Here is a 22,840-nt window from a genome sequence, read left to right on the forward strand (position 1 = left end):
CTTATTTAGACATTTAAAATTACAATACAGTTGGCACTACAACTGCTCGACCATAACCTAGGAGACAGCCCAAAAGAAAGGCAAGCAATAAATATAATGCAAGATTTCATCAATAATTTTTTTATTGTCAAAAATTATATATCCTGGCCCATTGCAATGGCCCCCCTACCCATAAAATAATTAACATATTGCTGTCTAACTTGACGGGCACTTTGGGGGGCCAAGCCAGTACGGACAGTATCCAGGCCTGTAAGGTTGGCTTCTATTTGTCCGGCATCAGGCCCAACTGTGCCTATATAATTTGGAGCATGCTTATTTAAAAAGTTGTGCAGAATGCAGCACGATAAAATGATAAAATTAAGTTTGTATTCCGCCAAATTAATGGCTGTTTGAAACAGGCGGAACCGGCTGGCCAGAATTCCAAACGCATTCTCAACCACTCTTCTAGCTCTGGCCAGCCGGTAATTAAAAACCCTCCTCTCCGGGGTGAGGGTTCTTTGGGGGAATGGCCTCATGAGGTGCTTGCTGAGAGCGAAGGCTTCATCGGCAATGAAGACAAAGGGGAGTCCTTCCACGTTATCCTCATCAGGTGGCAATCCCAGGCCACCACTCTGGAGACGCTGGCAGAACTCCGTCTGGGCAAATACTCCTCCATCCGACATCCGGCCATTCTTCCCCACGTCCACATATAAAAAATCATAGTGTGCCGACACCACCGCCATTAAAACAATACTGTGGAACCCCTTATAATTAAAATAATATGACCCCGAATGGGGTGGTGGCACAATGTGGACATGTTTCCCATCTATAGCCCCTCCACAATTGGGAAAGTCCCAACGGCTGGCAAAATGGGATGCCACAGTCTGCCATTCCTGTGGCGTTGAAGGAAACTGGGAATCAAACAAGAAAACCAAAATCAATTAATTTGGAAGCTAACATTGCAAGAAAATTAGACAATTAAAAACATTATTCCCCAGCATCAGTATAACATTCAATAATTTAATTGTTCTGGAATAACTAATATGGAAAGGCACACTTATCAGATTGCTCACCCCCTCTGATGGAACATTGATTACATTTTAGGGGGTTGTGAAATCCCTAAAAAAAAATTACTTTTAGGACACGCAGGAATTTAGGGACTAAAAAGGCTACAAGACTGCAGTTGTCGCACTCTGCAGGTGCAGTTGCTAACCAGCTTACAGTAAATGAGGTAATGTAAAAAGGCATTCATGTTGCAAGGAGTACACAATCACATGCAAGGGCAATTAATGAAAACACTTTGAGGCTTGCATATGATTTGATGATGGAAATTAGCAGAGCTTCTGCTCATTTACTAAAGCACTGGAACAAATGCACTTGTAGAGTGCACATGCATTTTGCAAAGTGCAACATATATTTGCTTTAGACAAATCAACACCACAGAACATTCCAGCAAATTTTAACGAGGGTGGGGGTGGGGGGGTTGTGAAATCTAGATAATTGCTCATTAGCAGCAAACTATTTGGAGTGAGTTTAGGTGGGGGGGGGGGGTGGGGTTGTGAAATCTAGATAATTGCTCATTAGCAGCAAACTATTTGAAGTGAGTTTAGGTGGGGGGGGGGGGGGTGGGGTTGTGAAATCTAGATAATTGCTCATTAGCAGCAAACTATTTGGAGTGAGTTTAGGTGGGGGGGGGGGGGGGGGTGGGGTTGTGAAATCTAGATAATTGCTCATTAGCAGCAAACTATTTGGAGTGAGTTTAGGTGGGGGGGGGGGTGGGGTTGTGAAATCTAGATAATTGCTCATTAGCAGCAAACTATTTGGAGTGAGTTTAGGTGGGGGGGGGGGGGGTGGGGTTGTGAAATCTAGATAATTGCTCATTAGCAGCAAACTATTTGGAGTGAGTTTAGGTGGGGGGGGGGGGGGGGGTTGTGAAATCTAGATAATTGCTCATTAGCAGCAAACTATTTGGAGTGAGTTTAGGTGGGGGGGGGGGGGGGGGGGTTTTGTGAAATCTAGATAATTGCTCATTAGCAGCACACTAAATACACTCAAACAAAATACATTCCAAATGAGTAGACTAGGTGGATATGTTCCCATCACTTCATGCTGGGAAGGTTATTGAAGGAAAATATACATGCATGACAAAAAATAACAGGAAAAAAATCCAGCATGTGTGAGGATAAAAAGGGGACATTCACACTATATTGCAATGATGGTAAGTAGTGTTTGAAGCAAGAAATACATCACATTATCAAAGATTACATAAAAGAACATGTGATACTAATAAAAGAAAAATATCTTACCTTAATATAGTCCTTCTGCAGGACCTGTATGATGGCAGAACAGGTCTCTGGGATAATGATCCCCAGAGCCTGGGGGGAGATGCCTGTCGAGAACTTAAGGTCCTGCAGGCTTCTCCCTGTGGCCAAATACCGCAAGGTAGCGACCAGCCTCTGCTCCGGAGTGATGGCTTGCCTCATGCAGGTATCCTGCCTGCTGATATAGGGGGTCAGCAAAGCCAACAAACTGTCAAAAACGGGGTCCGTCATCCGGAGAAAGTTCCTGAAATCCTCAGGATTATTCTCACGGATCTCACGGAGCAAAGGCATGTGACAGAACTGGTCACGCTGAAGCAACCAATTCTTGGTCCATGAACTCCTCCTCGCCCTGTTCATGGACTGGTCTTGGGCTGAAGAATAAACTACAGCACCAAGCACATACAATGCACGAGCTCTACGACGAGTACGTACAGGTAACATGGCTTCAAAACGGTCGGCTGGTCAGAACGCACTAAACAGAACGCACTGAAGAACAGCAAGGCCTGTGAAGAACGACCTGAAAATCAGGAACGAGCGGCCAATAAAACAAAGATTTCTCAATGCCAACTGACCAAACGCACTGAAAAGCAGATACAAACCTCACAAGCACAGACTGAACAACAGTTAAAACGAACTGAAAAATACGAGTCTCACAAGCGCGAATCGTCTCTCACCAAACTTCTACTAACACGAGATAAACACGAGATTAGCAGAAGGAGCCCAAAGGGTGTCGTACGGGCTATTGAACTTCCGTTTTATAGTCTCGTCGGACTTGGTGTACGTCACCGCGTACTAGGCTGTCGTACTTTTGTGTGGTCGTGTGTGTGTAAGTCCGTTCGTAAGAAAGTCTGCCGCAAGTCCGCCGAAGGTACGTCGGAAGTCTGTCGGACAGGCTGTCGGACTTTTGTAGACGAAAAGTCCGACCGTGTGTACGCGGCATTAGACTCGGTTCACACTGAGGCGACCTGTCAGGTGACTTAGCCTCCTGACAAGTCGCGCTCCATGCATAGCAATGGAACCGTTCTAATCGGAGCGACTTAAGTCGTTCCAACTTAGAAAAAGCTTCTTGTAATACTTGGGGGCGACTTCGGAGCAGCTTTCACTGACTTTTATTAACCACTTACAGACCGCAAGATTTTCCCCCTTAATGACCAGGCCGTTTTTTGCGATACGGCACTGCGTCGCTTTAACCGACAATTGAGCAGTCATGCGAAGCTGTACGCAGACAAAACCGACATCCTTTTTTTCCCCCCCACAAATAGAGCTTTCTTGCTTTCTTTCGGTGGTATTTAGCACCTCTGCGTTATATATAATAAATATTCCCCCCCCCCCCCCCCACCAAAAAAAAAAAGTCCTCATTAGTTTAGGTCAATATGTATTGGTCTACTTTTTTTTTAGCTCTTCTATTTATTTTGGTAAACAAAAAAAAAGTGAATAAGATTATTACATACAAAAATAAATAAAATTGCCAAGATTGGGGGATTAATTATATAAAAAAATTTTTTTAAAAGGAACTTTCCAAACTAATAATTTTTCTTCAGTAATATGCAGAATTACAAAGTCAGTGTACAGGGGGGGGTTCCATGTGATAAATAGGTATGACTACTCTCCTACAGACGAAGATTAACAATCGTGCAATGGGGAAGAATTACTAAAACTGGAGTACTCAGAATCTGGTACAGCTGTGCATGGTAGCCAATCAGCTTCTAACTTCAGCTTGTTCAATTAAGATTTGACAAAACTTGGAAGCTGATTGGTTTCTATGCAGAGCTGCACCAGATTTTGTACTCTCCAGTTTTAGTAAATCTCACCCAATGTGTAAAATTGTTATTTAACATGATGAAGCTCTAATGAGCAGGGCCCTCTGATTCCTACTATTAGTATTAAATTGTATTGTAGCATTAAATTGATTCCTACTATTAGTAGGAAACTGTCTTGTAATTGTACTGTCTGCTCCCATGTTGTAAAGTGCTGTGTAAACCATTGGTGCTATATAAATCCTGTATAATAATAATCTCTAAAAAGAACATTCTTCCACGAGGAATGATTTCAATATTGATGCAATTTTGAGCCCCGCAACCGCAAGACCATATAAATGTGTTTGCCATATTTATCAGATTTTGATTTGACTTACAATAAATTGCAGGAATAAAAGAATACTTTGCTGCACTCCTAGAAGAATGAATGACAGCGGCTAGCAGCTCCAAGCCATGAATAAACCCTGAACATACCTTTTCTTTCTACAGCCTCCACCAGCTTGATGATGACCAGCGGGGCAATCTCTGGCGGCGCAAACTGCTCCGTCAAATCAGGCAGTGTGAAAGCTGCAAGAGGGGAAAAAAAAAAAAAATTATAGGAAAGTCATTAGTCCTCAGCTTGAAGCACCAGCCTACATAGAAACCACAGTGTGCGAGTTAAAGTTTAAACTCCGTGCAAACATTTGGTATTTGACATGTCTGAGCAAATGTTGCATTCATCGCTTCTGTCTACAAGGGAGGCTGAACAATTAGCATGGCATACTGCACAACGTTATCAGAAAACAAACTAGACGAGAGCTGTACAAACATCTACAGGTAGAGGGCGCCACAGACAAACTTATGTACTGTGTACAGAGGGATAGGCGGCCTGAATTTTTGGAGAGAAAGCTGTACACGTTTTAATAGGTTAATCATCCTAGGAAAGCATTCCTGTATGGAACTCTGTTGTCAAATATAGAATTACCAAAATGGCATTATGATTTTTTTTTTTACATATAAAATTGTGTGAAAATATATATATATATATATATATATATATATATATATATATATATATACATATACACACACAATTTATATTATAAATATATATATATATATATATATATATATATATATATATATATATATATATATAACACAATTTTATATGTCAAAAAAAATCATGCCATTTTGGTAATTCTATATTTGCCAATAGAGTTCCACATTATATAAATATATATAAATATATATATATATATAAAAATAAAAACACACACATACATATACGCACACACAGACAACCCCTGCAAACTCGTGGCTCAGAGTTTGCGGCCTCAGTTGTTCGCAGATTTTTTTTTTTTTTTTTTCCAGCCTAGCATTCCTGCATCAGGGCGACCTGACAAGTCACATTCCATGCAGTGCAATAGAACTGTTCTAATAGGAGCAACTCAAGTCGCTCTGACTTAGAAAAAGGTCCCTGTACTACTTTGGGGCGACTTTGGAGCGGCTTGCATTGACTTCTATGCAGAAGTCGTTTTGCAGGACGCGCTGTATGGGGCGGCTTCAGAGTCGGACGGGAGTCGGGCAACTTTCAAGCCGCCCCTGTGTGAACCATTTATAGGCATTTTTCTTTACCACATCCAAAATTTGTGGCGATAAATATATATATTATATATATATATATATATATATATATATATATATATACACACACACACACACATATATATATATATATATATACACACACATATATATATACACACATATATATATATACACACACACACACACACACACACACGTTTTTTTGGACCTGCGCTACCCTGGCTGCCGTTATTACGCTCTGTAAGGTTTTCTTTCATATTTCAGAAGCCCGCCACCCACCACCGTATCTTGCCATACACCAATAAAATTCCCCAGATTATGGCACATCTCAAATATTTACTTTAAAAGCAGATCACAAGGGAAGAAAATGGAGCGTCCCCCCCCCCCCTTCCCCCCCCCCTGCGTACCAAAGGGGACTGGTTAAATTATTGAAAAGGATGTTTACAGAAGGGCTGATCGCTGCTGAGCAGCTGGCAAAGACATCTGTTTTCTTATAAACTCCCATTCATTCGAGACTGTAGCAAGATGGCGGCCATGTTTGAGCAGAAATATGTTCCAGCCGGGCCCCGCTTCGGCAGCAAAATTCTAAAAAAAAAAAAACTGCTGATTGTGGAGGAGCGCACCGACTGGATCCAACATAAACATGATTTGAACAGGAAAAGCTCTTACAAGCTTTCAGGCTGAAAAGATGCATTATAACTGGAACACAGCTGTAGCAACAAGCGGCAGAGAAGCTGAAGAGCGGGATTACTCAGTCCGGCGGCTGCACTCTGCACTGTGCTGTGTTTAATGTCAATCCACCCCACAGAATGGCATTCTTTCCTCGAACGTTTAGACGCCATCTCTCGGGTGCTTTTAATGTGTCGGTCGGTGTGCACATTTCACCATCCTCTAGATTACTCTTTGCTGATCTGCACAGAAGGGGCTGAGGCTGTTCACTTAGCAATGTGAATGTACAAGGTGAAGCTTGGTTAACGTTGACTATGCAATCATAAGCTAGCAAAAGTACGGGGTCCCGACTACAACACACCCCGAGTCACAGGCCTGAAACAATTGTGGAGCAAGCAAAGTCAGACAGTGAAATCTGCACACCTATTCCAGGTCAACTATGGAGGGCCATTAGTGCGACTTGTCATGTGACTTGACACAAAGTCGCATGACAAGTCAGTCTATTGATTTCAATGGCACCCATTCCAATCTATGCAGCAACTTTAAAAAAGTGCCTGCATTATCTTGATGCCACTTTGATCCAGAGTGTGTAAAGTCAGATCAAAGCTGCACTCAAAGTCGCACAAGTGGAAATGGAGCTAATGATCCTTTGCATGTGTTAGTGTATGTGTGCTTTAAAGTGTTACTGAACCCAGGAGCCTACATTCACTATATCTGGTCTCCCACAGTACACAGAACATGGAAAGGCACTAGTTTTAGTAAATATAAACTGCTAAATCCCTTTTCTCATCACTAGTATATAGCAGTCCTGTGACTTCTATCAGTTTCTGGTTAAAGCTTGTAGAAGGAGTTTTCATACTGCACCGAGCTGTCCTATCATGATCAAGGACCCCTGACCCTTTGCCTGGACAGTGCTGATTGGCCCTGTGCTGATCAGATGCATCCTCCCAAGAAAAAAAAACACACTCTAGCAATACACACCAAACTGAGCGTGTGCAGTCTGACTCCAGTAGCTCTGTCTTATCAGACCTGTTCTGGAGTCAGTGGAAGGAGAAGAGGAGGATCTGTGCATACAGGATCAAACAGCCTTTTTACACATGCAGAGGATTAACCCCTTAAGTTCCACAGTGAGTATAACAAGCATGCTATACTGCATATACAGACAGATTTTACTGTTGTGGGTTTACTAACACTTTAAAGCCGATCTTCACTGCAATTTGAGCACCACAAACCAAAAACACTATTTAATTTCTAATACTCAAACCAAACTCTCCTATACTATTTTTATTAGAAATCGCTTTAAAAAGCTTCCCCTAGCATTTCTGGCCATGGCCATCTTGAGTAAGGGCAAATGATTCATGTAGCGTTTACTTCCTGGAATCCATCTGTCATTAGCTCAAGCATGCATGCAGGAAAGTGTGTGCTTAGCTGAGAAAACCCCTCCTCCCCTCCCGAAGACTCGTGGGATGTAGGACATAATTTGCCTAGGCATAAAACCAGGAAGTAACTGAAGAAATGAGGAAAAAAAAAATGTAACATAAGTAAATATGATATACTTTCCTATCTACTAATGCTAGCATCATAAGTTTTAAAAATAATCAATGTTGGGAGAATGAAGTTCTGCTTTAATGTGCCTTCGTTATGAATGCCAAAGCACAACAACAGCAAGAAAATAAAGTGCACAACCTTTCTTTTCTATAATGCAGCACCCCAAAACACGCGGTGCCGTAGTACACTGCAGGACTCCACTACTGTACAATGCATTTGAGTGCTATTCACAAATATTAGCACCGCATTAGATATAGAGCAGGTACATAGCACCGTGTTGTGGTAATGTGAGCCAACGCATGCATTTTAGGGGACGTTTAATGCACAAGTGTGAATGGGTCCTCAAAGCTTTGAGGCCACTAGATCAGCATGCCGTTAAGGAAACCTTTTCCACGGAGAGCTGGCCAATGGCAGCCTTCATTATTTTATGCACCAGTGTCCTGCAAAACTTTTCATTTGACCAACTGGTTGCTATGAGTGATTGGGAGGGGTTAGATATACCAGCAGATTTATATACAAAAACAAACTCATGCTCAACCTTTATAAGCAGTTAAACCAAACAGTTTTTCCTTTTAGCATGAAGCTTTTACAGAAAAAACAGCTGATCAGTTTAAGCACCCCTGTCAGTAGTAGTAAATGGTTTGTCTCATTCCTGTAACTGATAACATCTGCAGGACCACTTGTTCTTTTGAAAAACAGAATTACTGGGCAGATATCAAAGTGAAAATAAAGGAAAAAGCCTAAAAAAGAAAAAAAACAAATGCAGCCATCACATCTAAGAAATAGTAAGCTGTAATAAGCTCTAAATGAGCAGGACCCTCCGATTCCTCCTGTATTGAATTGTATTGTAATTGTACTGTCTGCCCTCATGTTGTAAAGTGCCGTGCAAACTGTTGGCGCTATATAAATCCTAAATAATATTATAATAAATGTTTGCTTTTGGGTTTAATACAACAGGCCAATGATCCTCCAGTTCAGATAGAATCTTTCTTCCCACTGGTGGAAATATCCCTGAGAAGATCAAGCAGCAACTCATCACCCCATCCCAGGTCTTGGAACCCAGTGAGGAGCTTCTCTCCACCACAGGTGAAGTCATGGAACCCTCAGGACACTTGGGGATGTGCTTGCATAACAGATTGAACGTTAACCTCTATACTGCTTGATGAAAAAAGTCCTGCTGCAATTACTTGGTAAATATCAAGCCGTATTATAGGGGATTATTCAATTAGCCAGTCCAGAGGAGGAGAAAAAGTCCATCTGAACAAAATTGGTAATAGTAATCAACAGGGCTTCACAATGAAAGAATTTGGTTTGCTAAGGTTTCTTCTCATTTCCCTTTCTTTGGTTTTATAAAACAAGTTAAAAGATGACCTAACTGCTAAAATATTTTCAAATATCCAACATGTTATGTAATGTAAGGAGGGTAGTCGCACTGTGATCCAACCATGCCTGGGTACGATTGTCCCTTCACCCCTCTCCCTGCTGGTGCCCGCTCACACTGTGCTCCAAGGTAGCATCCCTGGGCATGCTTACATCATCACCTCTGCCAGCCATACCACAGCGATCCCTGCTGAGCGCTCCATGAGTTCTCAGCTATCTATGAGAAAGTTCTGTGCTTGGTCCACACCGTAGTGAACCATGCCCCGGATAAACCTCATCCAATTGGTCCTGATTCAGACTGCACACTACACAAACTAAACGAAGGTTGACCATACATGGAGCAAATTCCTGTGGTTGCAGGAAAGAAATGTGCTCGATTCCCCCCAATAACACAGTGTTGATGCAGGAATCTCTTCTGCCGGGCCATTGCCTTCTCCCGGTGGAGGGGCAGGAGAAGCCGTCCCCGCTAGAAGATCATGGATTATTGCTAGTAGCTATAGCAGGTAAAACCTCGGCTATAGCAGGTAAAACCTGACATGCTGGTAGTACCCAAGTTGTTCGATCAACATGGTACATTCAGCCTGCCCAAACACGGTTCGAATCTTGCCAGTTTCCTGCTAAACTGGTCCAGATTCGAACCGTGCATGGCCGGCCTAAGTTTATAAACAGCACCCAGGCACAGTTAAAGGAGAATCGCAGGTAAAACGCATTTGGCTGTACTTCTCTTGTGGAAGAAAGGAGTGCCGTTCGTCCTGTGACCCACTTTCAGCAGACAGCGGGCTGAAGTCGGTTGGCATCACAGAGACGCTGAGAGCCTGAGCCAGCCGCCCCCCCCCCCCCCAAATTCATCAGAGCTATTACTGCATCCACCTAGATAAAGCAGGATTCTTTAAAACAATAATCCACACATCTCTTTTAAAGTTGTTTTCAATCTTTTTTTTTTTTAGAAAAAAGGAAAAAAGTTCCTTGATCGCACTTCCTGTTATAAAATGACAACGCTCTGTTTACGTCCCAATTGTTCTTAAGTGTTGTCATCCTGCCACACACTTTCCCAATAGAGATTACAAACTGATGTAAATTGCAGTCATGGCCTGCTGTCCTTAAGAAAAGCAATGCAGTGGGAGTTCATACAGACAGGAAGTGCAAGTAAATTAGAAGCACTGAGATATAACAAAAGTATAAAAGAAAAAAAAAAAAAATAGGAACTGCTTATGAGCCACAGAGCTAGGGCTGCAACTAATGAATATTTTCATAATCGATTAGTTGGCCGATTATTGTTTCGATTAATAACCTTAAAAAATGTGTAGTGTATAATTTAATATGTAAAGTTTAAAAAAAGGCAATTTATTCTTCAAAATCTATATGCAGTGGTAAATATAAATAATCATCTATATGATTAGGGAGCTAAATCTCTGATCCACTCTGAGAATAACAGACAGAAGAGATATACTGTATATACTATTGGAGGTTGAATCTGGTAAATATCATTAGACTCAGAGATCACATTTTTTATTTAGACCCCATTCACACTGGGGCGCATGTAATGTGCCCTGCTCCCATGTAATGTGCCCTGCCTCCTTGAAATGTGCCCTGCCTCCAAGTAATGTGGCTTGCCTCCATGTAAAAGTTTACTTTAAATGTAATTGTAATGCCTTCTATTACCTCCAGTCTATTAGCCTCTACCTTCTCTGGGTTCAGATGCTGATCTTCCCTGCACAAAGTCTTTAAAGTCATTTTTTTTAAAACAAACATGGTATTACTTACCTGCTCTGTGTAATGGTTTTGCACAGAGCAGCCCCGATTCTTCTCTTCTGGGGTCCCCCACCGATGCCTCTGGCTCCTCCTGCCTTCAGAGTGCCCCAATAGCAAGCTGCAAATTATAGTATAGTGTGCCCCTATAACAAGGTAAAAACTTCTGCTTTTAGACCCACTCACTTCCTGCCCAGGACTACATGTCCCATGAGGCATTGCTCCTCACACATTCACAAGTTCTCAAGCACTTCCTGACATGTATGGACGGTGTACTGAGCTGTATGTGTGCTGCACTGTATTTCCTGATATGTAAACAAATAATGCATTCTGTATGCAGGCCAAGTAATCTGCTGGTCGATTAATCGATTATGAAAATAGTTGACAATTATTTTCATAATCGATTAGTTGTCGATTAATCGATTAGTTGTTTCAGCCCTACACAGAGCTTTCGCAAGCTAAATGCCATTCAGTTAAGGTTTAGATCTAATTTTATAAAAATAAAATCACCTGGAAACCATATAAGCCCTACGACACGTAGACACTCAGAAGTCCATTCAGCTTACCACAGGCCAAAAAGGAACGTAACTAAACCTGCACCAAACCTGGCCACGTTATTAAAAATTCCGAATCGCCAGTTGCTCGAAAAGATATTTCCAAATGACTTGCTTCCTTTGTCCTATAACCCATTTAATAACTTAGGCATCCAAACGAAACAAAACCAAAGCCCCATAAAGAAAAAGCATTCATTATACTGTCAGGAGACAAGAGAACAATTAATCCTCTGCTTACAGGAATTAAACAATAACCCCTCTTAATCCTGTGCAATTTACAGGCAAGCAGCTACCTCGGACCATATTGCAAGCGTTTAATCTTTCTGCTCTCACAGGCCGCTGAGACTTGCATAATCAGCACTGGAGTGAAGGGCAAAGTGCACCCCATGCTTCTCTTCAAAGGTTCATTCCTTGAAGGAGAACCGCATGCAGATATAAAAACGCGCCCACATGGCTGTCTGGAATTTCCACAGAAAAGTGGAACCTATTCAGCTTTGAAGATTACGAGGCTAAAAGCTCATATATTATCAGCCAACTCAATAAATGTTCTGTTGAAAAAACTATTGGCGATAAAAGCTTTTTCTGTTTTCTTTTTTGATATAGCATTGCACTTTTTTTTGCTAGAAGTCAAATCAATGCAATAAAATGACAGATTGGTAAAAGGTGATCAGGTTCCTTTAGCACCTCACCGCCACAAAGTCATTACACAGTAAAAGAAAGGGCGGCACATAGAGGGGTTAAAACTTGCATTTTTACTATGTACACATGTTTCAGATCACACTGGCTGACACAAACCAAAAGTGCAGCCATTTTGGAAAACAAAAAAAAAAAGACAACAAAATATTTTACAACACTGAATTCTGAACGCAATTAATTCTTGTTCTGTAACAATGGACCACCCTTAAGGGTTTGCATTCCCCAACTTGCTACATGCCAAGACATTGGGACAATATGTCTATGTGCTTCAATCCACAATTCATTCCGTACCTTTAGCAGTTTGCACAGTCTTAGACAGCCTCTCAACTCCGAGGAACCCTTGAAATAACTTTCCAGTCTCAGGGAACCCCTGCTAAAAATGACTATATCTAGAACTCATGAGACATTAGTGTGGTGGTCAGGGGGAAGAATGCTCCTTACACTTGTAGATATTGGAAAGAATTACCCCCTTACAGATAGCTAAAAAGATCAAGGGTGTCAGTGGGAACCCCAAGAGGCAGAAATTGCTCAAGGAACCCCTAGCAACCTCTGGGGGAACCCTAGTATTTTATGGAACCCTGGTCTAAGATGTTGACGATTCAATTCTGCAAGCTTATAATATATAGCACACCCTTAGCTCCCATTCACACTTGAGCGTTTTCAGGTGATTTTGGAGCCTGTACACATGTTCTTTGGGCATTTTCAGGTCGGAGCATTTTTGTTTTAGCCAATGGAATGCTGGTTACTAGGAGAGGCTAGAAATCAAACAAAAATACATTTTCAGGCACTGCCATGGAGGTCTAGAGCAGGGGGTCACATACTGGGGGCCCTCCAGCTGTTGCGAAACTACAAGTCCCACGAGACATTGCAAGGCTGACCGTTACAAGCATGACTCCCACAGGCAGAGGCATAATGGGACTTGTAGTTTCGCAACAGCTGGAGGGCCGCCAGTTTGAGAACCCTGGTCTAAAGCAGGGTTTCTCAACTCCAGTCCTCAAGGCACCCCAACAGATTATGTTTTCAGCCTACCCATTATTTTGCACAGGTGATTTGATCAGTTTCACTGCCTTAGTAATTACCACAGCCGTTTCATCTGAGAGAAATCCTGAAAACATGACCTGTTGGGGCACCTTGAGGACTAGAGTTGAGAAACACTGGCCTCGAGGGTCCAAAAGAATGCAACTCTGGCCAAAAGATGCTCACGTACTTTGAGCTTCAATCAACAAGCTATAATCCACACTCAGGTGGGAAGGGCACAACTAAATATAATGGGTATCTTGATGTTGAGTGCTGAAGTGCTTTGGGAAAAACAATTTAAATCTATTAGGTGTAAATAGGGTGTAGTAGAATAATAAATAAGCCGACATATAAAATTCCATATTAAACCTTGTCAAAAATCAAAACTGCTAAACAAACTGGATACATTCAGACAACAAAATAAACACACTGTTCCAAATTTAAATCTCATTAAAATGTTCCTTTTTAAAGAACAAAAACATTTTTTGCATGCTCAAAATAACAGAACTAATTTCTAGCATGAGAAAATCGGACAAAAAATACCACTTTTGAAGTGACCATGCGATAATTTGATCATTAGTGCACAGCTTTTGAGAGCCGATCACAACAGTTCATCCAAAATTATCCAAAGAGAAAAAGTTTCTTATTGTGCAATTAGTATACTGCTTGTAAAAAAAAAAATTGCATTACTAAGACCACGCAACGCTTGCAAACGACAGAATACATCACTTCTGAAGTTGTATTTCGTCATACAAGAACTTTCATAACTTTAGTAATCTATTGGTTTTTCGTAGGAGACTAGCATGCAAAAAAAAAAAAAAAAAAAAAATTATTAGTCTAATATTCTTATCATGTGTACTAGGCATAAGTAACAATTCACAACAAGCAACCGCATCTCACTGCAGTAGACTCAACCAAGACTGGTCGTTGAGGAGCACATGGCTAGCTCTCTAAGCACTCTGATGGATATGAAGTGCTGCAGTAGAGTATCTGTAGCGCAAACTATAATACTAGCTATAGAACAACGCTATACTGTCTTGAACCCCCTTCCTCACCCCATGAAAAGCCTGGAAGTGTTGGAAAAGCTGCATTTCAAAGTTTACAGGCATGAGTATGAGCTGTGAAAATAACTCCCTCTGAATCTCATTGCTAGCTGTAAATGCTAATGCAGGATTCTGGAATGAGATTGTGAATAGTGCCTTTTCATTTAGGAAGGCAGACAGGAAATGATAATCGCTGAACTGTAAGGAGGGGGGGGGGGAACACGCTGGCAAGTCAAAAAGCCAACAGAAAAAAAAAAAAAAAAAGGAAAAGAAGGCCATTAAAAAATGTAGAAGTCCCCAGCATGAATAACATGTCCGCAATGCAGGAAGAGGAAGCCGGACCTTTTTTGATGCACACAGACGACTTTTTGCTATTTCTTTAAGCCCCTCAGCAATTTCCTCTAGTAGAAGACTGGCCAAGACTCGGAGAATCCCTGCAACACCACACCAAGAACGGCTGAAAATAGTCTGAAAAATCAAGGAAACTGAACAGAACATCTTATACCTGCCAACAACATTTTAGCTTGCTTGGCATTTTGAAAAGCAGCCTGAAGCTTCGGAGCACCAAATCCTCCTTTGAGAAACTTTGCCACCTTGTTGATTCCTTTGCTGCAGTCCGCAATCAGCTTTTCGCTTAGGGCAATCATTTTTCCAAAGCCCGATGGATATCTTCAAAACCAAGGAGACACCACCAGCGCCTGAGCACCGTTAGGAGCTCCTGGCTCAGGACGTTGATCGGTGTGAGTCGTCAAAGCTGCAGCAGGTAGTAGAAGAAGCCCGTCTAGGACATGTCATCCACGCAGCATTTTCCACTAACTCTATTTTTACTTTCATGGAGTGGCAGGGAGCAAATCAGTTGGCCTCATAGCTCAAGATGCCCTCCAATCCCCTGGCTCTTGTCTCCTGGTAACAGAGACCGGCCTGAACAGAGACAGTGGGGCCGACGGCATACCTTACATTTAGAGGCTTGCCAACATAGCTACACAGTGCAAGATGAAACCGGTTCACAGCTGCACCTTTTGGAGAGCTTCTCAGTAGAAAGAGATATTATAAAGCCAATACCTGGCACAGCCAAGTGGAAACTTAAAGCTTCTATATTTGTTTCAGACTCGCATATCTGAGCCATAGCACTAGTGCTGTCTGATGTATGGGGACATGTCAGAATAAATGTAGACGTGTGTGCAAGTACAAAGCAGATCATCAGCCTAAGAAATATTACAATTAAAGGCATAGACCTGCACAGAGTACCCAACAAAGGTGGCTTTGTAGACCAGATGTCCTCAGATGTTACCATGCAGCCTGCATTAGAAGACTGGACATCACCGAGCATGGGCTGTGCCATCGAGACCGACACACTGCATTCAGTTAAAGTGCCACTAAACCCACATCATAAAAAACTATCAATACATACAGTTCATGCTCACTCAGTCACTATGAGATTAGTTTTATGTATTCTGTTTCTCTCTATCTCCACCTTCTGTCCATGTCCCCAATTCAGCTAAGGATTTTGCAGCGGTGGTGGCAACTCTGCACATGCTCAGTTTTCAGCGAGTGTCTATTCTGAGCATTTCCTCCCTATCACATCTGAGCAGCCCATGTGACTATAGAGTCACAAATGTGGGCATATATACAGTGGTAAATGACAGCCCATTCCCTTCCTCCACCTCCATGCCCATTAAACAAGCTAACACAATAAAAAGGTAGGATATTACATGTAGATTAATGGAGGCTTCACCTCCCTCTTATTCTAAAGCAATTTTGGTTGTTCAATTTCCTTTAGATTTACCTTCAACTATGTAGTGCAAGGGCCTGCCTGATTGCATACCATTTGAAAGTGTTAAGGTTTGACCTCATTATTATCTGATTTTGGTAAATCTAAAGGAAAGTTGTACAAGAAAATTGTATAATGTGTAGCCAGCTTAAAAGGGATTGTAAAGTGATTTTTTATTTTCTTGAAAAATAACAAACATCTTAGGCCTCATGCACACTGGACGTTACAGCTGGGCGATTTTCTCAAAAAAAAAAAATCTGCGATTTAAAAAAAAAAACAAAAAAAAAAAAAAAACTCGATTCAAGATTTTTCGGACACCGCACCGGTCCTGAGGAGCTGCGGGCAGGAGTTTTTAGGCGGGATGACGCGGACTAGGCCGAAGCCGTGGCCTCGCCTAAGAACTCCTGCCTGCAGCTCCTCAGGACCGGCGCGGTGTCAGCACTGGTCCTGGTGAAAAAAAAAAAAAAATCGATTTGCTGAAATTTTGAATCAATTTGACCTCTCAACTCGATTCAATATTTAAATTGATTTTTTCCCCAGCCCTACTGGACGTTACAAAAAAGACAGTAACTTTGCAGTGAGTTTTTCAACATTTTTGCAACAGCTGGTGAGCTGCGTTTTTGAGCATTTATCGGCATTTGATGTTAGAGCATTTTTACAGCTGAGAACTACCTCTCAAAACCCACTAGTTTTGGGGGTTTTTTTTACAGCCAAAAACAGTTGATAACAGCCTATGTGTGCATGGACACATAAGAGAACACGACGGGGAGTTTGACTGTAGAAAAAAACCGTCTGAAGCCAAAAACGGCAGCTGTAAAAACATCCAAAACCATCCAGTGTGTATGAGGCCTTCTACTTACCAATTCTGTGCAGTTGGTTTTGCACAGAGCAGCCCAGATCCTCCTCTTCTCGGGTCCCTCGTGAGCTCTCTTGGCCCCTCCCTTATGTTGAGTGCCCCCACAGCAAGGAGCTTGCTGTGGGGGCACTCCTGCCAAAGCTCTGCGTGTCCATTCAGACACAGAGCCGTGGATTCAACACCGCCCCCTCTCTCCTGATTGGCCAACTGATTCTGACTGACAGCAGCGGGAGCCAATGGCGCCGCTGCCGTGTCTCAGCCAATCAGAAGTGAGAGCTCTGGACGGGCACTCGTGGACATCGCTGGAGGAAGATCAGGCTCAGGTATTACGGGGGCTACTGCACAAGTTTTTTTGTATCTTAATGCATAGAATGAGTCTTTGGCTCAGCTTCAGGTCCAAATTTAGTCAACAATTCGGACCTGAAACGGTGAGCCATGGCCCCACACAGTGTGAACCCAGCTTAAAAATTGCCTACAGATTAGCAGATATCTCACGTAAAGAATAAGTTCAACTTTCAACCCGTTTTTAAGGTGGAACATGTAACATGTTCCCAATCCTGCAGCTGTCCCCCCGCACTCCTGTGACAGCAAGCCGGGGATCTTTTCCCCGTACCAGCTGTCCTGATTTAAAGCGGTTGTATGCCCGCAAAAAAAAAAAAAAAAAGAAGAAAAAAAAAAAACCTGTAAGGCAAAGGCATAATGAGCTAGTATGCACAGCAAGGAGCTCTGATTTTCCGGCAGCATCCACCGGACCTTCAGAGCGCATACGCCACTGAGGTCAGCGGCTGCATGCAAGGTGAATAACTCCTAAACCGTACAGGTTTAGGAGATATTTATTTTACCTACAGGTAAGCCTATAGGCTTTCCTGTAGGTAAAAATGTGAAAGCTGTGTATACAAAAAAAAAAAAAAAAAAAAAAAAAAAAAGAGCATGGCTCCGCCCACATGGCTGCGTCATTCGTTTATAGAGTTCTGTAAATTAATGAACTACAAGTACCGACAGCCTTTGCAGCAGTCGGCTTGTAGCTTTCAATGAACTCCCAGGGCGCTGTTGCTTATTGATTCTTACTGTCTTTGTGAAACTGCGCGGCCACACCAGGTACCTCCAGACATTGCTCACTGACAGTCTGTAGGAGACCCGCGAACTGCTGATCACTGGTGCAATGCTTTCCAGGCTCCTACGGAAAAAATAATCAAATGCATTTTTTTTTTTAACCTGCAAAAAAAATGTGCATTTATTTTTTAATTTTTTTTTAAAGGTGAACTTATCCTTTAAGTCTGGGATCACATATATGCAAAACACAGGCATCGCATGTAATTCGCACCCGTACTGCTGTTCCGATCACATGCAATGTCTGTGCAATGCGAGTTCAGCCATACAGTTGTATGGCTGAACTCGTATTGTATTTGAAAAAAAAAAAAAAGAAGGTGCAGGGACTCGCCCCAGCCCCCCGCCCCCAGCACTGGAATCTATGTCTGTGCAATGCTAATTCAGCCATACAGTTTTTTGTATGGCTGAACTCGCACGAAAATGCTGCAGGAACCTTTTTCTCCCTGCACTGGAATCGGATCACATGGTTGTTCACACTTATGCGGTCGGATTCCAGTCCAAATCCACAGTTCACACTGCAATCTGTGGACCAATCTGTTGATGTCTCTAACATTGTATTGACACCCGCAGCGGATTTGCAGAGGGCAGTGTGAACTGCCTGCGGGAGAGACGCGATGTGAGAACTGGAGCTGGAATTGCGCTGGTTCCTGCATCCCTATAGTGTGAACCCAAGCTAAATACAGACTATAAAATATTTGTTGCGGTTACTTTTCCTCTGAAGTTTCACAAATGCATACTCCTAGAAGTAAGCTTATCTCATTTCTTAGCATAGAGGAAATCTCTGCAAGCACTGAAGGAGAGCTGTGATTTTAAAAGATAACTTTAAAAAAAGTGCAACCCCCTCCAAATTTTTTTTTTATTATTAAAATATACTGTCTGGCCTGTAAGGGGTTGTCAAATATCTCAAACAACCAAGATTGACACCTGCAGTGGAATGAAGGTTTGAATTATCTACATTATGGTAGAGCTGCACAATTAATCCTCACTTAAGTGTTTCACAATTCTTTCTATGCAGAGAATTCTCTCTGTTCTTCTGAAGCCACAGCCCTCAAAAGAAAGGAAGAGAAAAACTGGGCAGACTGCCAAGAATCAAAACATTCTTTATCACTTAAGTATAAACATTGTAGCAATTTGTCAATGGAATAGATTTTGTGTGCAAGTGAAAAAAAAGTTTAACCAACACTAAACCTTTTTCTGACATTTGTTGGTTTCAAGTTAAAATCATTTATTTTTTTTGCTAGAAAATGACTTAGAACCCGCCAAACATTATATATATATATATATATATATATATATATATATATATATATATATATATATATATATATATATATATATATATATATATATATATATATATATATTTTTTTAGTAGAAGCCCTAGAGAATAAAATGGTGGTTGTTGCAATATTTTATGTCACACTGTATTTGTGCAGTGGTCTTTCAAATGCAATTTTTTTGGAAAAAATTACTTTAATGAATAAAAAAACAAAAACAACAAAAAAAAAAAAAAAAACACCGTAAAGTTAGCCCATTTTTTTTTTCTTGTATAATGTGAAAGATTTTACGGCGCCAGAATCGCAATCTTTTTATTCTAAGCAAAAAATTTGTGATTCTCATTTTGGCCAGAATCGTGCAGCTCTACATTATGGCCATTATTCCTGCCCCTGTGTACCCCAAACCTCGCCTTTCTTAAAAGGTGAACGCCGACATAAACTAATGCTGCATAAACACAAGAGGCATGTGTGTTCTTGTGTATTTCTTCATTATCCATGCAGTCATTTAGCATAATAATGACTCCTGTATTTTGCCTCTGTGCAGGAGTCCTGGTAATGAAGATCGGTCACAACAGCGCTCTCTGGTGCCGGGTTACAGGTCTTGCATCAGCCAGCCAGCCATAGCATCCCTCTGCAAACACTTTTAGCACAGATAGCAAAAGTACCACAATCTGTCCTGTAGCGCTTAAAAGCAGCATAGTTAATGGGGAGTTTGAGGGACCTGTGCGTTCGGAGCGGTAGGAGTACCTGAAACACAAACCAGGTTTTCAAATCTTTTAGCAAGAAAAAAAACTTAGTGAATTTTAGTGGTTTACCTGAATTTCAGTATTAAAGTGGAGTTCCACCCACTTTTACAACTCTTTAGCATCCCTCACTAAACTGTGCACTGTAAACGATTTGGATATTGAAAAAAAAAATTCTCAGCACCTACTGTATATCTGCTGTATTCATTTTTCACTTCCTCCTCCCTGGCCTTGGCCCATCACATCATTTCCTGCTTGCAATGCCTTCTGGGAAGGGGCGGCAACTTCCTCTGACACTGCCATTGCTATGGAAACCTGACCTGAAACCTATTACACTGCTTGTGCTGCACTGAGCATGTGCGAGATCTGCAAGGATGAGATCCAGGAAGAAATACAGTCTGGCTTCAGATGCCCACACTTAAGATGGCCACGGCCTGCTGTAAGTTTATAAAATAACAAACTACTGCTATAAACTAACAAAACAGACCTTAGTTTACAGACTAACTTTACTAAAATACATTAAGCTTGTGTATTATAGGGGTATTTTTATTTAAAAAGTATAATTTTGCCCGGAACACCACTTTAATAGGAGAAATAAAGCCAAAGCTTGTTTGGCTGTACTTCTTCTGTGGATCAGATCATTTTGCAAAGCTGTCGGCTGACGTCTCAGAGTCGGTCGCTCGGGAAAGATCGCGACCATACTTCTCTTTTAAGCTTATGATGTTGAAGGATCTGTAAGAACATCTTCCCAATCTATGGCCAATCAAGATCTTGCTTGAATCCCAGAGAAATAAAAAAATAAAAAAAGAGGGGTTCTGCTTCATCCTAATTTCAATTTCTGAAATTGATGTACAACCACCTATTCTGCCTGAGCAATACAAGCTGTCCTATTTTTTCTGGGCAGTAGACACGGTCTACCTCTAATGCCAAGAAGTCAGAGAAGCACTGCTTTCCTAATCAGAACCCTGGTCTAAAGAGCAAACGCAGGTGAATGGTCTGCGAGGTCGTTGTACATCATGTTCGACAGTTGAAGCCTCGGTAAATTTATAAATTATGAGCTGTCACCCACGTTTTATCTGCTATAGAATCTACTTCTTAGAAACGGGAGCTATAAATAAGAGAACAGATGGCTTTTGTTGGCTCCAATCAAAGCAGACACTTTCTGGAAGGAAGCCCCAAGGAATTAACGCTGGACTTCGTTATGCTGCCCCCTACATGTGACCTCTGTATTAAGCAGCTCACGGCACTTCACATCAAGAGCTAAAATAATGCCAAAAACAGAGATTGTTCCAATTTAGGTTTAAATCCCACAGAAGCATCTTATTCTTTAAGCAGATTTGTTGGAACAGTTAAAAGAACCACAGGTATAAAGACACAGCAGTTCTTTGACATCACAAAAAATACAGCTTGGGAAAAAAAAAGTTAAGGCACCTAAAGTATTTACAATACCAGAACGTTCCACTGCGGGACACTTGTGGGGTGTGAATAAAGCTAGATTTAGTGGAGAGACCCCCCTCTAAGTGCTTGCATATCTAAAACACAATAGGCCTGTACACACAATGAGAATATTACATGGAAAAAAAAAAACATTTCAGAGCGATCGTCTGATAATCTGTTAGTACACAGCGATCATGACAATTCATGCGAAAATATCTGAAGGGACAAGCACAAAAATGTATTCTCGTACGATGGCAGAACAAACCATTTAATCAGCACGGTATTCAACGGTAAAAAATCTAGTGATCAAGACCGTGCATGCTGGGAAACATTACATCACTTCCGAAGGTGTATTCTCCCCTACGAGAAGTTCTGTAACCCATTGGTTTTCAATATTATTATACAGGATTTATATAGCGCCAACAGTTTGCACAGCACTTCACAACATTCGGGCGGACAGTACAATTACAATACAGGAAGGATCAGAGGGCCCTGATCGTTAGAGCTTACGATCTAGGAAATAGGAGACTAGCATGCAAAAAAAAAACAAAAAACGGATAATTCCAAATGGATGGACCTCGTACCAACAGATCCCAATAGTCAGAATGCCATTTAAAAAATAAAAAAAAAAGAAAAAAATTATAACATTTTCTGTTTTTGGAAGCCCATTCCGTTGCCACCCAAAAAGGACTTGCTTCCGGGAATGTGTGTCAGAATGCATACGACCCTAAAACGCAAGTACCACCCTGTCAAAGTTTAAAGACAGTTTTCTATTTAGGATACAATAATAATTTAGTTTATTCACCATAAAATGATGCTTAGTTATGTAGCATGAGGCTGTATATTCTGCATTATTTCCATTTTTGGTTAACTCATTCAATGAATCCAAGCTCTGCAAGCTGAGATAACATGCACTGCATTGATGCAGTCACACAATGGCACAGTAATAATGAGATAAAACAAATTTCAGGAATACTTCTTTATTCCACTGTTTTGCAAATCTATGTACACTACAAACTGTATGATTGAATTGGTGCTGATATTGTTTTACTAATCAGACAGCTTATTATTCTAAATAGGAAACCTTCATTTTGTTTGCAAATATTAAATATTCTAACTACCAGCAAGAATGAGTCCTTACATTTAAAGAGCACCTGTCATTTCAGATCCATCATGGCAGCGCCCGTTAGCGGGCATCCACTCATCTGCTGCTGCCACGTCCCTTACCTCGTTGTGTCACTGCCACATCACCACCCGTCCCATTAAAGTGAATGGGACTGTCGGTGAGTCAACAGCGGGTCAGAGGAGGAGCCACTGTGGGACAGAGATGACAGTTGCCCTTT

General features: G+C 41.4%; 1 protein-coding gene across 1 annotated transcript in view; it reads right to left on the reverse strand.

Annotated features, from left to right (window-relative positions):
* Positions 1-22,840, reverse strand: part of PIK3R1 (phosphoinositide-3-kinase regulatory subunit 1) — a 108,156-nt gene that overhangs the window by 40,223 nt on the left and 45,093 nt on the right. The window contains exon 2 of the mRNA XM_073623288.1: positions 4,532-4,624. Coding sequence (XP_073479389.1) covers positions 4,532-4,624 — 93 coding nt within the window. The remainder of the gene's footprint in view (positions 1-4,531; positions 4,625-22,840) is intronic.

Source organism: Aquarana catesbeiana, linkage group LG01, assembly GCF_042186555.1.
Source record: "Aquarana catesbeiana isolate 2022-GZ linkage group LG01, ASM4218655v1, whole genome shotgun sequence".
Classification (NCBI taxonomy): Eukaryota; Metazoa; Chordata; class Amphibia; order Anura; family Ranidae; genus Aquarana; species Aquarana catesbeiana.